Source organism: Nipponia nippon, unplaced genomic scaffold (genome assembly GCF_047370975.1).
Source record: "Nipponia nippon isolate SJK-2023a ecotype South Korea unplaced genomic scaffold, ASM4737097v1 scaffold_1, whole genome shotgun sequence".
NCBI lineage: Eukaryota > Metazoa > Chordata > Aves > Pelecaniformes > Threskiornithidae > Nipponia > Nipponia nippon.
In genome coordinates, this window is record NW_028262290.1 from 166,677,727 (window position 1) to 166,695,531 (window position 17,805).

General features: G+C 47.1%; 1 protein-coding gene across 10 annotated transcripts in view; it reads right to left on the reverse strand.

Annotated features, from left to right (window-relative positions):
- Positions 1 to 17,805, reverse strand: part of SCAP (SREBF chaperone) — a 67,954-nt gene that overhangs the window by 34,634 nt on the left and 15,515 nt on the right. For 9 of the 10 annotated variants that reach the window (XM_087732588.1, XM_087732615.1, XM_087732573.1 and 6 more), the window contains one exon: positions 12,132 to 12,348. In XM_087732588.1, coding sequence (XP_087588714.1) covers positions 12,132 to 12,253 — 122 coding nt within the window. In that variant the 5' untranslated portion in view covers positions 12,254 to 12,348. Of the gene's footprint in view, positions 1 to 12,131; positions 12,349 to 12,446; positions 12,602 to 17,805 lie in introns of those variants that run through there. The other variant, XM_087732597.1, reaches the window with a different exon arrangement.

The window sequence follows — 17,805 nt, forward strand, 5'->3', positions numbered from 1 at the left end:
TATAGAACTTAACTCATTTAGAGGCACAAAATCTAAGCAGCCAGCAGGCACCAAGTGAAGGGTGATGGAAGCACCGAGCTCTTCTGGATGCTGACCGTTTCACAAGTCCCTTTGCCTACCTTAGCGAGATTCCTCCAGCCCTGCACACAATCCTACCTTGAGAACGCTTTCTACTCTTGCAGCCTTTCAAAGCAAAACCGCCCCAAATCCTGGCAGAGGTGTCATGGATTTTTTTTTCACTTCCTGAAGACCTGCTGGGATGCAAGGATTTTGCGCTCTTACTAGCTGCTAAGCAGGGAAAACTATTTTCTGTAGCCAGAGGTGGAAGTAATTTCAGTGGGTGCAATGAGCTCGGCCTACAGAAGCAATAAATTGCCACCTCCCGGGAAGACAACTGCGTCCCTCCGTCCCAGTCACCCACATCTAGCCTGGGGAAGAAGCAGCCACCCTTCCTCATCCTGAGTCCAGCGTGGGCGGCGGGGGGACCAGAGGACCTCCAGAGGTGCCTGCCAGCCTCACCAGCCTGTGCTAGCCCAGTGGAGGCCACCAAAATGGTGACGTGGCAGGAGAACATGGTGCAAAAGGAGATACTGGGTTAACTGGACTCATCCAGCCTGGAGGAGACTGAGGAGGGAATCTAAAACGCAGTCTTCAGCTAATTATTTAGTGGTTATAGTGAAGGTGACCCCAGACTTGTCTCGGGGGTGTACAGGGAAAGGACACAAGCTGCAGCAAGGGAAATTCCAATTAGACGTAAGTAAGAAAATTCTTCACAATACATCATAGAATCATAGAATGGTTTGGGTTAGAAAAGACCCTTAAGATCCTCGAGTCCAACCATCAACCCAGCGCTGCCAAGGCCACCACTAAACCATGTCCCCAAGCACCACATCTCCCCGGCTTTTCAATCCCTCCAGGGATGGGGACTCAGCCCCTGCCCTGGGCAGCCTGGGCCAGGGCCTGACAGCCCTTTGGGGAAGGAACTTTCCCTAATACCCAACCCAAACCTGCCCTGGCGCAGCTTGAGGCCGTTCCCTCTTGTCCCATCGCTTGTTCCTGGGGAGAAGAGACCGACCCCCCCGGCTCCAGCCTCCTTTCAGGCGGTTGCAGAGAGCGATGAGGGCTCCCCTCAGCCTCCTCCTCTCCAGGCTGAGCACCCCCAGCTCCCCCAGCCGCTCCTCCCCAGCCTTGGGCTCCAGCCCCTGCCCCAGCCTCGCTGCCCTGCTCTGGCCACGCTCCAGCCCCTCCATGGCCGCCTTGGGGTGAGGGGCCCAGCGCTGAGCACAGCCTTCGAGGGGCGGCCTCACCAGTGCCCAGCACAGGGGGACGATCCCTGCCCTGCTCCTGCTGGCCACACTAATCCTGATACAAGCCAGGATGCCACTGGCCCTCTTGGCCACCTGGGCACCCTGCTGGCTCGTGTTCAGCGGCTGTCGACCACCCCCCCCAGGCCCTTTCCCGCCGGGCAGCTCCCAGCCGCTCCTCCCCACGCCTGCAGCGGTGCCTGGGGTTGCTGTGCCCCCAGTGCAGGACCCGGCCCTGAGCCTTGCTGACCCTCACCCCGTGGCCTGGGCCCAATGAGAGCAGCCAAACACTGTAAAAGGGACCAGAGTAGCTGTGGACTCTCCATCATTGGAGCTATTCAAAAGTCAACCAGACAGGGCTCTGAGCCTAAATTTGGGGTTAGCCCTGCTTCGAGCAGTGACCTCTGTCATCACAGACCCCCTGTGCGGAAGGGATCTCTGGAAGGCTCCGGTGCAAACTCCTGCTCAAACCAGGGCCAACAAGAGCAGGGTGCTCAGAGCCATGTCCAGTCTGGGTCTGCACATCCCCAGGGTCCCACAGCCTCTCTGGGCACTTATTCTAGTATTCGATAACCCTCATAACGAACACTTTTTTCCTTCGATCTATTCAGAATTTCCCCTCTGTCCATTGCCTCTTGTCCTTCCACTGCGTACCCTGAGAAGAATCTGCCTCCACCTTCCCTACACCCTCCCAGTAAGTAGTTGTAGGCCTGCAGCAAGATCACTACTTAGGGCTGAAGATACTCAGTCTCCTTGGCCTCTCCTCCTCCGTGGTACGCTACAGCTCCCCACTCCAATACGTGCTCCTGTATGCCAGCGCCTTCCTCCCACTGCAGAGCCCCAGGCTGGACACAGGACTGCGGTTTCACAAGGGCCAAACAGAGGGAAGACTCCCTTCCCCTCAACCCTCCCGGCTACGCTTGCTCGCGCAGCCCGGGACGCAGTTGGCCTTTCTGCCTGACTCACGTCCACCTTGGCCTTTGCTGCGAAGCTGCTTTCCGGCCTGTCCCGCTCCAGGGGCTTACTCCATTCCAGGTGCAGGACTTTTTGCCTTTGCTGAGCTTCCCGAGGCGCCTGTCAGTCCATCTTCCCAACCTGCCAAAGCGGCTCTGAATGGCAACTGTGCTTTCCACCATACTGACTGCTCTCCCACATCTGGCACGATCTACAAACAATCTGCTCCCTCATCCAGGTCATTAACGGCGATGTTAAATAGACCTCGCCCTCGCTCGAGGATCGGGGGCTAACGTGAACTGCTGGCAGAGCTGCGGGAGCAGCAACGTGCAGCAGAGGGACAGGAGACCAGCTGGGGAAGGTGAAGGACCTCCATTTCCACAGCTGTCTGCAAAATAACAACCGGGCTGTCATCACAGATGTTTTGCCAGTATTGAGCATGTCACATCAAGCAATGCTGGATTCTGCTATGCCCTTTCTGTGCTTGAGGCCACAAAGGAAGGCCTTAACAGGCCAGCTTACATACCACAGAAACTTGGAAAAAAACATATTTCTGTGTTTTTAAAAAAACTAGCCTCTGGAGATGGTTCTCGGTTGCTCCACCATGTTGGTTCTCAGCCAGCAGTACATTTACATCTGAATAAAACCACCAAGAAACATGCCTGTTGCCAGAGTGGAGTGGAGATGTATGTCAACCCCTCTACTATGGGAGTACTTCTTCCTGCTCAGGTACCGGCTGTTCACAGTAGCCTTGGCTTTAACCACAGAAGCTACCTGAGAAGTCGGGAAGGAGGAACGTTCATCCGAACAACAGCAACTTGTACACGGCTTCCAGTTGGCTCAGGGTTACATGAGGCCTCGGAGGAAGATGCCAAGACCTGACAGGCTGCCTAAGGGCCGCTAAGAGGAAGGTTAGCTGAGAATCCCCTATTTGGGGTTTCTGTTATTAAAAAAAAAAAAAAGGTTAATCTTCTGTAGAGGGGAAGAAGCAAATCACTCCCATCCTGAAGTGCAACCTACCTCCCAAAATACTGGACACAGCAACTCCCAGCTCCTTAATGGCATTTTTGAATGACCAAGATTTTTGTTTTGTTGGGGTTTATTTTTCGTGTTAGGATTTTCAAACTTGTCCAAAAAAATTTAAAGTATACGCAAATGCAATGGAGGAAAGAGTAAATGGCATTTCTTGGAAAACTCAAGGGCAACAAAATGAGGGGAAAAACAAAAGGGAAATTTTTGATGGAAGAAGAAGAAAAAAAAAAATCTAGCAATGTCTGTGCACTGCTGAGGACTATAACCTACTGCGGCTGTCGGAGAACCAAGTCCCATATTCCACTGTCCTCTCCAGGCCTGTGCTCAGGGGAGATCCATTGATATCTAAATCAACTTCAGCATTTCCCTGCAATTCGACTAAATCATGAATATGAAATGGGATTTATGCTGTAGGAAAAGATCTATATGCTCCCTCCAATCCATATTTTTAGCCTATCCCTACAGTAGGCAAGGAAGAGGGAAGTGGCCTCTAACACTGCCGTTATTCAAACTGTTTGCCTCTTGCTCGTGTGACGCAAAACAGCGTTAGATTTTCTCCACCCAGTCTGAAGTTTTCTGCAGGTCACATCGATGGGCTCCTTCAGCTTCCTCTACGCTTGCAGGCTGCTCGGCCAACAAAAGCCACGTTGCCAAGTAGGACACCGTTCTCTTCATTTCCCCATACGCTAACGAGTCCCAGTTCTAATACTCATCACTGTTAAAGACAGCGAGACATAACACATTTCAGCCATGGCTCTACTCTCCTAGGTTATTACCTTCACTGGGAGCAAGAGCTTTTGTCTTTGGGGATATTACCTGCATATTTTGAAAGAGAGTAGATTTAGATGAGACATTAGGAAGAAATTCTTTACTTTGAGGGCGGTGAGGCACTGGCACAGGTTGCTCGGAGAAGTTGTGGATGCCCCATCTCTGGAAGCGTTCAAGGCCAGGTTGGATGGGGCTTTGAGCAGGCTGGTCCGGTGGAAGGTGTCCCTGCCCACGGCGGGGGGGCTGGAACCAGATGATCTTTATGGTCCCTTCCACCCCAAACCATTCTGTGACTCTATTCTATGATGCTGTATTTTACCGAGACTAGAGGAGCTGTGGCAGCTGTGGTATTAGAAGACGCTGATGCGCATCCATCAGGAACAGGACTTCCTAGCAGATTGTTTGGCACACACAAAAAAAGCTGGAGCCATTTTTGATTATAATCCACAGTTTCAGCAGCTATCTTCAGAGACAAGGCCCCAGAGGAGATCCACTTTTAAAAGGTTAAAAAGGTTAAAACAGACCATGTAGTCTGTACACACCTATGTTTAGCTCCTGCGGTCCTTACCACAACATGATCTAGCAGCACAGGCTGCTCATGGTATTGTTTTGCAGCAGAGCTCAGGAACAAGACTTACTATTGGGACTCTCCAAAAGCTCCCTCATCTTGAGCCAACTACAACATAAATACGTGTCCCCATAAGGGAAGCAGGGACATATTTACTCGTATCACAGTGATATTGGAGGATTCATGTTTATGAACGGTTTTGAGAACATCTGATGGAAGAACACACAAAGTACGCATTCTAGATTATACTTGTTCTAAGTTATTTCAGTCAGATGCTAAAACATTAGTCTTGAATTTAATTAGCCTTATACAGGCACGTAATACCAGCTGATCTAGTCAGTGATACCTGAGACAGACTGACAGCAGGGACAAAAAAACCAGACAGACTGAGAAAGAACCACCCAATGATACCAAGAAAGTCACCAGACCTACTACTTCAGGCATCAATGTTAGAGCATCTTTTAAGTAGAGATACTTAAAAAAGCAAACCAGGAGCTGCTGCTGAGTTGTCAGAAGCATCCTGGCTTCCCACAGACACTAAACGCTGCAAGGACTGCGAGATGTGGCAGGCCTAGGTCCCTTCCACGTGCACTTCTTACCAAACAGGAGAACTGCTCCGAGTCAGTTACAGGGAAGCCATTTCTAGCACTCAGGTTTGATTCTCCTCACACTACTCTTTGTTAGAGATTTTTTTGACCATCAAGGAAAGAGGTGAACAACCAGAACGGAAAGGAGACAGAAAGGGGGGAAGAAAAGTAGGATCTAAAACAGGTGACAGGAAAGCTGAGAAACAAGTCTGGGTTTTGAGAAGGGTTATTTTTAGATGATCACGTAACAGCGCACCCTGACACCCTTCTGCAAATCCAAAACAAAGGAAAAACAGAATTGAAGCAAGAGCGCATTTTAGTTACCAAGCATGAGGTAGGTTCGAGCAAAAATGTTCATCCAACTACTTTACATATTTCCAAGACAGCCTGGAGGGCCAAGATGGAGAACTGCCAGGTCAGCCCGAGGCAGCTGGCAACTCAACGGAACTGCAAACCCTACAATTGCATATTCCTCCTTCACAGAATCAAAGTGGAGATCTCCACCACCCCAGTACAGGCTTCTGCTTGTGAATACGAAGGAAAGTAGAGAGCTGCCAGGTCTTAGATAACAGGGAAAGTGGTGATACATTGCCTTAAAATAGCTACCACCTTCATTCTGCACACTGTAGAACAAGCTTTTAGCCTGTTTGCAGCCTAAACTATCTATCACAAAGACAGAACAACCTGAAAACCCATTGCTAACGAGAGATCTGAAATTCGATTAAAGCAGTCTTGCCAGTGGGTAGAGAAGGCCAGATACCTGGCAGCAACAGTTCCCTCTTTAGCCTTGGTAAGCGCATAAACGTTACCTGTTTCTGAATAAATGATGTTTGCTTTGCACCGTTCCCCACTGACAGGGCCCTCAAAAACCTGCACTGCAAAAGTAACGATTCCCCTTGCTCCGTGCTGCCAGTTTCCTTTTTTCTGCAAAGCAGAATAGAGGTCCTGTTACACAGAACTCGCTTCTAGTTTCATCACGCGGTCCCACAGGAGACTGTATTCTCTGCAGATCTGGAACATGAAGAGTCTGACAGCAACTCAGCTCCTCTGGTTATCACACAAGATAGTACAAGCCCGTAAGGCAGCGAAATGTTCTTTTAGAAAGAAATATATGCATGCACACGCACACAAAAAGGCTCTGGTTCCAGCCAGTTCTACAGTTCTTTAGTAGCAGAACCTTCAGTGAAATAATGAACACCTGCAAAGGCTCACCCGGGTTAATTCTCCTAAACCTGCTTCACAGAGTCAACCCTTTGATTTTAAATCCTTTCTTTAACTAAAAAGTACTCTTCAGTACCACACAGCAGTTTCAAATTTACCCTGATTATCGGATTTATAGGTATCATCTGTTCTTCTCTGAGCTGGGGAGGAGGAACTACTCCTGTGTCAGTCAGGCTGAAGTGGCACTCTCATTCTACTGGGGGGGAAAAAAATGGAAACGCTCAGGTAGGTTTGTCCCTGTAAAGAACAGGAATGTTTCTTAATGCAGATCTGTTTCAGTGGGATGATGAAAATGAATGTCACCTGCAGAGGGATATATAGTAAAACAAGAAGTTCACTAACAAGCCCTATAGCTAGTTCAGCAGAACCCCCCTCTGAAGTGAAGACTAACTTGGATTTTCAGACTTTAAGACTATAGAGTAAGAATGAGCCATAGGAATTTTTGCTTTTGCTTTGAATATTAATTAATTAACAAAACCAGATATGCTATGTCTACAGGTCACATTAAAAATAGCATCTACACAAAATATTTCCAAGGTTAAAGACAGAATACATTCCAACAGCCTAGAACAGACACTCTGTGGTGACGGTGCTACCTGATCCCTGGCACCGGACCCTGCTAGAACAGGACAAACACCCGCGTGTTAACTCTTGTCACATCGATTGAGAACCAGAACTGATGCTGGATAAACTGTGGACCATGTGGTTTATTTCAGCTTTTTAAAAAGTTATCTGAAAACAAAAATGGTCAAGTTTGACTGAGGTGTGGGGGAACAGCTGAGTTAATTTTTTGTGTAGCAAAGTTTTACAAGCTTTCCTTGATTCTGGGTGCCCACAGGTGCAGAAGAAGAGAAGACTCTGTTTAACCTCTCTCCCTTTCAAGAATTCAGGATGCAGGATCCACCCTTGCTTTAACAATACAAGGTATTTATTAACCATGTTTAAGGCTGAAGACGACAGAATGCTTCCTTTTTGCTCTATTACTTTCTCTTTTTTCCACCCACTTCTTCAGGGACAGGGACTAACCTTCTCAGCAACACCAAGGATGTTATTCGCTCCTTCCCTGTTGATAAGTCAGCACGAAACCACTGGATCACTCGTGGATCTCCCTTCCTCATTAGAAAGGCTTAGTTCCTATTACTGAAGCGGTCCATGCTTGTTTCAGACACTGATCTGCATTACTACGCAAACAGTGCTGAGGGTCTCTTACCAATCATGTTAGACAAACATCGCCTGTACGAGCTTCTACCCTGAAAGCAGGCCTTGATTTTTTCCACCAGCTTCCTTCTCCAAATTTCAGCACACTTCTCACTTTTTGCAGTGAGGTGGCTGAGATGAATCGGTGAGATCTGTCCTAAGAAAACGGAGCACTTCAGAAGAGTACAAACAAATTAAATTCCAGCAGTAAATTGGTGCCAAAGACCATTACTCAGAGTCCTCACAGTACAACTGCAGATGTGACACTTTGTGGCCACCAGCGAGTTCCTGCCCCCAGCCAACAGAAAGCTCCCACGGGATGTGGCCATCCGACAGCTCCCGTAAGCCACTGTCCGCTGCGGCTCCTGCGGACAGTGCCCAGCCCACCCTGTGTGCTGAAGACGCCCCACCGCTGCCAGTTTTGCCTTCTGGAAGGGTGTTCAGATGGATGTTGTTTAAAACAAATACACATACAGCCAGCTGTGCTGGGTCAGAGCAAGGGTCCATCTGCCCAGCAGCCTATTTCTTACAGTGGCCCATAGCAGACGCCTAGGAAAGAGTAGAAGAACAGGGCAAGCGTATAATGCATGAAATGCCCACCACACGACATAGTCCCAGGACTTAACTTCAACCTAAAGTGAGTTAGTATATTAGCTAAAAATTCGTTTTCCCAAATAATTGCTACAACACTTTTGAAGTTTCCTGCCCCACCCCGTAGATAGCCAGCAGACATCAAGGCAACTGTTGATCCCTGTGGTTTTCCTGTCATTTCATACCATTTTATATACTCAGGCATCCTGATTAAAAAAGAAATTATAGTCCTTTTGTTGGCTTGGCAGCCCGCCCCCCCAAAAAACTATAAAATTTTACTATATCTGATGAGAAGACTTATTTAGAAGGATTCTAGTGCAGTACAGCCTGAAAAGCTACTGAATATCTCGCTCCAGGTTTACACGGTCGTAGTCCCTACCCGTTTGTTAAGGGATTAGCGTTCAACAGCTATAGTTGCACAAGCCACAGAGCTAAGAACTGTGTGCAGCCACACACCACAAATATCAGATTATTCCAGACAGAGCAAACAAGGAGGCGGCATCTCGGACTTCTAAGGATATTTATCGAGTGCTCACTGTAGAGAGCAGCCCCTGCATTTGAGCTCTGGCAAGAAAATACCCAAATTATAGTACAAGCCAAGGAACCTGAAATACAGTATACTTGGTAATGTAGCTCCATTGTAATTGGATATAATAAGTTTTATTTCTTGCTTTAAATGAATGAACAATATGCGGACTGCAACTGCAAAGCTACCTGGCCTCAAGAAAACAGGAGTTACTCTCAAATCACTTGATAGCAAGGATGTGTGCTCCCTTCAGCACGACCTCCTTTTCCAGCTTGGAAAAACATGGGAGACAGAAGGATGGAAGCATGGGGGGGAAGGGGGCACTTAACACCTCGATAAATCAACATGACTCTTACACTGGAGAAACTGAAAAGGGAGCTTAAAAACAATTCTCCTAAATCGTTTTGCATTGCACAGCTCCTTTACAAACTTCATAGGCAGACTGAAGAGCAGAGAGACAGAACAACGGACAGTTGAGGCTGGAGGGCAGCTCTGGAGGTCGGCTCGGAGCAGGGTCAGCCACAGCAGGCGGCTCAGGGCCGTGTCCAGATGGCTTCTGAGCATCTCCAAGGATGGAACCTCCACCGCCTCTCTGGGATACCTGATTAACAACCTTAAAGTCTTTTCTTACGTATAAGCAGAATCTCCTGTGTTTCAGCTCGTGGCCGTTGCCTCACGTCCTGTCACTGGGCACCCACTGAGGGGTGAGCCTGGCTCCGTTCTCTTTACACCCTCTTTTCACGTATTTATATATGGAGGTAAGATCCCCTCTCAGTCTCCTCTTCTCCAGGCTGAACAGTCCCCGTTCTCTCAGCCTTTCCTCATAGGAGAGATGCTCCAGTCCCTTCATCATCTTCATGGCCCTTTACAATGGACTTCCTGGACTAACTCCATGTCCTTCTTTTACCGGGAAGCCCAGCACTGGACCCAGCACCCCAGTGCCAAGCAGAAGGGAAGGATCGCCTCCCTCGACCTGCCAGCAACGCTCTCCCTAATGCAGCCCAGGGTACCACGGGCTGCCTCTGCCATGAGGACACAGAGGTGGCTCCTGCTCAACGTGGTGTCCACCAGGACCCACGCCAAGCTGCTTCCCGGAGAGCTGACCCCCAGTCTGTACAGGTGCCCGGGGTTATTCTTCCTTTTACATTTCCTTGTGTTGAACTTCACGAGGCTCCTCTCTGCCCATGCAGCCATCTGGTGTATCAGCCACTCTTTCCAGTTTTCCACTTTCCAGTCCATGAGGGATGAAGTTGGTATCATATGCAAATTGCTGCGGGTGCAGTCTGCTCCATCATCCAGGTCAACAGTGAAGAAGCCAGACCTCAGGCTCAAGCTAAGAAGACTTGAAGACCTCAACCCAAAACTAAACTTCCAATAAATATCTGGGAGCATCCCCTGCACAGATGTCCTGTCAGAGTTCAGTCTTACCACACTGAAATGCTCAAGTGTGGAAGGGCTGCACTCTGGAATAGTTTTGAGCTAGTTCGTAACACCACTCCTCAAACCAGAACCACTAACACCTAGGTAACATCAGTTAATACGGAGCAGCTCAGAACGGGAACTGAAACAGCCCCAAAAATTGCTCCTAAAGAGGGAGCACTTTAGCCACGCTTCAATTTTTTTTGCCAAGGTACTCTTGCTCTCAAAGGGTGTCACAGTAGTTTTAAAACCCTGTCTCTCCTAGGGCCATTATTTGCTTTTCTGCTGAGTTACTGAAACTCATTAAAGAAAACAGACTATTCGCTTTATGCCTGATAGTGTCTTTGACAAATTTCTGCAGCCTAAAGGTAACCAATAACCGCAGAGTCCTCAAATACCGGCACTGAGTAACGCAGACGCTTCCACAAATACCCAATTACCAGTAGCTAATCTGCCAAAGACAACCTGGTTTGAAGCTTCAGGAACTTAGTGGAAACACCTTAATTCACACCACTCTAAACGTACGACTACAAAGGTGGACAGATACAAGTTCTGACCTAGTGGGCACAAGGTCCCCAAGAAGAATGAGGACAGCTGCTAGTAATCCCAGATCAGATTTCCTCCTGTCCGGGAAATCCTAAATTTAGGAAAGGGAGTAAGCATGCAGCTTTTATTTTGATCCCTCCCAAAACGCAACATTTGTATGGATAAACACTTTATACTGAAGCAGTTGTCTTGCATTCCTGCATTTACCCCCAGGCAACAGCACCTGGAAGATAACCGGAAACAGGAGCCTAATACCACTGGCAGCTCTGAGAGGCGATTAGCAGTGAGAGCGCTGCCGCACGGCGACTCAGGGCTCACGGTGGGACTCTGTTTTGGCTAACGCAGGCCTGACATGTGAAAGCAGCATCCAGCAAAGCCGAAGTCAAAAGATAGAGCCGTTACTTGCAATCATATCAACAAAGATAAATAGAACATAGAATCCACTTGCTTGGACCTTGTAGAAGCTTCGTATTTCTACAGAACAAGAGATCTGAAAATCAAACTGTTCTCATTGACAGTTACAAGACTTCATATGAAGCAGTGCAAAATCAGGAAAGCAACAGCTCGATTGCTGCTCACAACCTGCACGAGTCATAGGCATGAGAAGTGATCCCGCAGGTTTTCAATACATGAAAATAATCACTTCGATAATCTTTTAACAGTAGATGTGAAAGAAGTCTGTCTTAGCGATGCTCCAAGAAAGATTTATGTCTGTGTCTATATCAACACAGGTGGAGCTTTTCTAAAAGCAGAGGAGTAGAGTACATCATCACACAGGGTTTATTTTGACCAAAAGAGACAAGATACTTAGAATTAAAACCCTGACAAGAGAATCTGTCTGTGCACAAACCTGAGCACAAAAGTTTTCCCAACTCCAGTAGTAATAATGCCTCCCTGGAAATTATTAAGAGGCCCATGTAACATTTCTGATCATGAAAATACATTCAGCTGCAACTCGTATCCAAATGAGAGTCCATAAGGACAGCAGGGAATTTAAAAGAACAAACATCAAATGCATGCCAAGGCAAGGGCTGAAACGGGGAGTACAAGCTTCAGGGAGAACAGAATAGGCAAGTATGGAGAGAAAGATCAGCTTTCCTTCTCCCCATTTTTACTTCATGGTTTTGGAGTCCACCACCAGGTGTCTGGGGATTACTTTCATCTTATTTATTGCTTTACTTCACTTATTCAATTAGTTTTTACTATTTACTTATTAAACCACATGAAGATACTTCATCCCTGTCTTTTCTTTTGTCCCACAAGAAGAAATGACAAAAATCTATTACATTTAAAAAAAAAAAAAAAGAGCTTCTGGGATAGCCCACAAGACAGGGAAACCTGAACACGTTCAGGGCGTTGCTATGAAAACCCCACAAAGCAGCAGCACCCTGTGACACCAAGTACTTTGCGTGACTTACCAGCAGGCCAGAATACAGAGTCCAGTAAAGAGGATGATGGGAATGGGGTAGGAAGCACACAGCAGCCCGTGGTTGTAGAACGCCCGCGATATCCTCTCGCGCAGTTTTTCAGTCAGGGTCATCCTCAACTGTCGTCAACTAGTTGCCATCCCGGAATACGTCAGGGGGTCGGGCAATGCCAGCATGTGCAACGCTTCAGCAAAGGCACTGTATCCAGCTAGAAATTGAAAAGAAAGCAAGCTCGTGAGCAAAATAAGTAAATAAAAGGCAAATAAACAACACCGACTTGTGTTAGAAAGACTTCCAGCATTGTACCTCCTCAGAAGAGAAGAGAGAAAAAGACACCGCACACCGGGTGCTTGTTATGAGCCCACGGGCAATTTGATCAAATGATGCGTTTTTGCCTAGGGGCAGGAAGGGCAGAAAACGTAAGGAGAGAGCGAACGCCAGCCGAAGAGACGTCAGGCACCGCTGCCGCTAGCTGCTGGTCAGAGAGGACAGGCGGGAACGGAGCTAGGAACCAAACCGTCTGAAAGGAAGGAAGAAAAGGAGCTTAGCAGTAAAAGAATTAAGTAATTCGAGGAGATGCCAAAATGCCAATTAGAAAAGAAGGATTGAGGCTAGCTCTCAGCAATGTGCTCTTAAGGGAAGTGCTCTTGGACACCGACTGAAGCGCTTTCAGTGCTTTCACTATTCGCAACACACCAGCAACAAGAGGAGAGACCAGAACAGGCTTTCCAGCTAAGACAACCTAAAGAAAGTTATTTTTGCGTGGGGAATGAGGGAGGGAAGCATAAGTAGCCACAGTTCAGCAGACTAAGCCAGAGTACACCACACAGTAAAATACACTAATGTGGATACTTCTCATCAAAATGTATTTTGACTTGACCGTAAGACTTACGACTAGGCTGTTTACCAAGCGCAAACTGAACTGCAGATGTCAGAACCGGTCCACTTAAATTTGCAATTTGATTTACAAAGTATAAAAAATTCAATATAAAAAGCCCTAAGAAAAGGTTAAGATAATACATTAAAATAAAGCACAAATGAAACTTCTAGGAAAGATGGAGCAGAAGAAACCTACCCTCTAGCTTTTTTTTTTTTAAATCTCAGGCTAAATGCAAAGCATGTGGTGCACAACGATGTTCTGAGAAGTGAAAGGCTTGAATGCAAGACAGATTTTTTTTTTTGTACAGTTCAAAGCTATGATTATCCAAGATTTTTATATTTTTATCTGGGAGGAAATAAATACATTTTTCCTGGCTTCTCCAGAATAAGACTGGGACAAGAAGAGCCCCAAAGCATGTGAAATAAGTCATTTTGTCCACAGGAAAACGCCATTAAAGATTGCGCCAGAGAATTCAATATAAGCCCTAAACCCCAGCAAGCCCATTAAAACCAGCTCGCCAGCTGGTCCCCGGAACAACTCACCTTCACCATCTTAAATGCAAAGACTACTAGAGGAGAAGGTCTGATAGGTTCACACAGGTAAGAAATCCAGCAAGGGTTTTTATACGTATCTGGCGTAGGAATTCTGCAAGCCTCCAATATTTAGAGGCTGGGGGAGGTATCACAGGTGCTGTTTTGTTTTATATTCTTCCCTAAGCATCCACTTTCAGCTATGTGGGAGAGGGCATACAGAGGAAGACAAACCCTAAGTACAGCCATTATGCTTTTAATTTCAGATGAAATCCTATTTAATGCCCACAGGACTATTTTACAATAATCTACCTATTTTCCCCCCCAGTAATGCAACTAAAAACAATCAGATTTTGAGCAACAGAAGCACCAGTATATTAGCCTAATGACCAAACGGAAAACCTGGATAAATATTTTTGCTCATACCTTTTAGCAAGGCACTACATCTTTCCCTAAGAATCAATATCACTGTCTTAGTGGTAAGCAATTTCAGTTTGCCTGCAGTCCAGCACCAGCACGAACGTCCCAGGATCCGGGGCGACGGATGCCTGGAGACCTTGCAAGGCAAGGGGCAAGGCTGACAAGCTAGCCAAAACGCTCTGCGTGGCAGTCGGGCAGAACAGAAAGGTTTTGTCTTCTAGTCACACAGAACACCTGAAATATCACACCCCGCACAGGAACAGACACATGGTGTATACAAATATGCTTAGAAGTTGTAGCTATCACATTGGAAGAGCTCAATTTTTAACCTTTAGTTTGTTTTGGTCCAGTGGCTAATATGACCTGTTCTAATCAAGCCCAAGGCAAGTGTAAAAAGAGACAATTAAAAAACATTTTAAAGGTGCACTGAAATCACCAGAAATGCAGACTTTCTATGCTAGGTCTCAGGAAAGAGTAGAAAAATGAACAAATTTTAATTTCAAATTCCAATGACAAAGCCATCTTCCAGAGCTGTTCATAGAGTGGGAAATAATGCAGAAAATCCCCGCGTACACAAGCCTACTACTCACACCAGACGACTGAAAATAATAATCAAAAAATACCTTTTGAATATATGGCAGTAACGGAACTGAAAATCCAGTCTGTGTTACCAGAATTGGAAAGGAAGCTGCAAACAAATATATTGGAACTGAAACATTCAGGGCTTCATCCCACCGGTGATTTTTCTCAGCATGAATATTGCTAAAGCTAGAAAGCATTATGTTGGGGCTTACAGGCAGATCGTATCCCTACTCTAAGGGGAGAAGGCAAAAAGCAAATATTAAATAATCCTTAAAAGCAAAGCCAACGCCAAGCGCGCTGCAAAACCTCTGGTTTTCAGCACTCGGACTCCATGGCTGTCCCATGGCCACAGAAGGTCTGATCCCTTGTGACGGGACGCAAACTAACCTGACTGCCCAGCCTAAGCAAGCAGAGAGGGGAAAAAATGAATATGCTTCCTATCAGCCCCATTTACATTAGTAATAACGTTTATGCATGCTGCAAGTGCAAGAACTGGAATTGTGAGAAAAGCTTCAAGCACTAGAAGGCAGTCGGACTAGATGATCGTTGTGGGTCCCTTCTGACTGAAATACTCTGTTCTATTCTAACTGGCCACAGGAGGAGGAGGGAGGGGGCAAAGAAAACCCTCCTTTACCTTAAAGTGCAAATAAAGTGCCATTTCTGATGTCCGCAGGTCTCTAGAGCGACAGCTCCCCGCTGTAACCAACCAGTGACTGAGGCAGCCACAAAAACTTGGGTGTTGCGGTCTGGAAAGCAATGACGGAGATCTGATCTTCCTGTAGGGCTGGGTGGCAGGACCGGACCACCCCTTCCGATCCCTGTTCCGTGAGCAACTCGGGAACAACACGTGTGTTCTGCTTCTGCGGCAGAAATACGCCACGACCTCACCTTCTAACAGCAATTTTGGTTATTAGCACTGTGCTGGGAGCCATTCCTACTAATTGCAAAGAGGAAAACTGGTATTTACTTGCTTCACCTGACGTGAAGCATCAGCATTAAGAAAACATTAAGCATTCCAAAGCTAATATTTGCTTATTAGTTTTTGGGGGGTTGCATATTAAATTCTGAAATCTTTATTAACTTCATGCTACAACAGCGCTCATAAAAGTTAAAAGCAGGAGCCATTCCTATTCAAAGTCATTTTTGCAAGCAAAGATTAGCTCACTCAAAATAAACCCTCTGATTTTAGGACAAATGTTAAAGGAGAATCCATTCAGAGTGTTTCTTTCCTTTTGCATGACTGCAAATACAAGACAAAGTTTGACTGGAAACAAGCAGCCATCAGGACATTTCCTTAAGCTTGCAACACAATACGTTGCGTTCCTGGTTCACTTCAGGTACGAGCGACAGACACGCCATGAAGTTCAGAGAGAGATCATGGGAAACAAAAGCAAACGGCAGGCTTGAAAGAGCAAGATTTGGCTTTTAAAAATCTCTTAATTTCCAAACTAAGTTACACATTAAGCAATTGCTTAGACTCTCTAGTCATTCCTTCCACTTACAGAAGCGTAAAACATTATGATTGCCAGGATCGCACAAATTCAGCCATACAGGGGTGTGATTTCAGTTCAGGTGCTTTCCCACACACACACATCCAATTCCAACGTTTCGCGTGGCTACAGCACTTCCCATGGTCACTGTTCCCGCTGGCGGGATGGGGGAGCGCAGGTCCGGGAAGGGCACCCTGCACCGAGGTTACTCATCCATGCCTCGAGAAACAGATTTGTCAGTGCAACCTTGACAAACGTTTCATATGAGACGCAACACAACGCTAAGGCCACAAATTTGTCACAAACTGGAAATTCAGTGCTGCAGACAGAAAACAGAATTCAGATTATAACAAATTCGCAATACCTGGATAGTTACAGAGGAGTGAATTAACGTACCTTGTAAACAGACTCTTTTCCCCCGTTCTTGTGTTACACAGAGGAGAAAAAGCAATCGCTGAAACAATCCGATTGCCGTAGTGCAATCGGTAATTTGCTGCGAAGCACAGCAGATGACACTGTACAAGGGACTAAGCGCACCCCGCAATCAGGGTGCTGCCGACACGCACAGACCACAGCTGAGGCATGCACGCGTACCACAGCTCGGCTGGTGACAAGGTCCCGAACCAGATCCTGAAAATCTTGCTAGCCTGCGACGAGTTGATGGAGTAGCATGAGCCAGGTGAAGGCGAGACGCCGGAGCCGGCGTCCTCCGCTGCCAGCCAGCGTCCCTCGCTCTCCAGCCCACGGGAGCTGTTCTGCTGACTCCTCCGGGCAGGGTTTTCAGACAGCCTGGCTGTTACGCCACGCAGGACAGAAAATCACAGAGCTTCTCAGCTGGAACACTGTTTTCCTCTGAAGCCCCTTCCCTCACCCACAGACAGGAAGGGAAATATGACTAAAAACTGAAGTTTTCCCTCACACCGCGTTACAAACCACACCTTTGTACTTTTTTGGGTGTACTACGTCCTCTGCCACACACAGACTTACAAATGAGGTTCTCAAGTAGCCAAAAACTCTTCTCATACATATTACTGCAACGCCAAAAGACAGGCTTCTACCATCTCATCAGGAGAAAGCGCAATCATTTATTTGCTATTCATTCACAACGCAAGACGGGCAGAGAGAATATTAAATGCCCACAACACTTTCAGAGCCCCAAGGCCACCTTTTTATCAAGCTGATCCTTATCCTGATTAGGAAGTGTGTTATGTTATATACCACTTAACTCATAATATACCCCACGCTATTGCCATAAGGAAAAGCAACTTTTCAATTGGAATTAAGCACCAGCATCAGTGCTCAACAGCACTGCTTCATGCCACCGGCTCCCAGCCTCACCAGCCTTCCCTGCCGTCCCCTCAGCGTACGCCAGCACAGCACCTCTTCCTCCAAACCCCTCTACAAACCAGCCCCGGCTCGCCGTAACTCCTAGCTACCTGACAGCAGGTCAGGCTCTTTTATTTCCCACCTTTTGGAGAGCTGAACAGATGATTCGCTTTCTACTTCCAAAGCTTTTCTGTAAGGAGAAGCTTGTGGTGGCCAACTCGGCACCAGGTAAGGCGGCTGAACTGAAGCCGAACCCAGGCAGATTCACAGACCTCGCAGCACGGCGGAGGTTGGCAGGGACCCCTGGAGATCACCCAGGCTGAGCTGGGGCAGGTTGGTCAGGGCCGTGCCCGCTCGCATTTTGAGTACCTCCACTGATGGAGACTCCACAGCCTCTCTGCAACTGGTTCCAGTGTTTGACCACAGTAAAAGAGCAG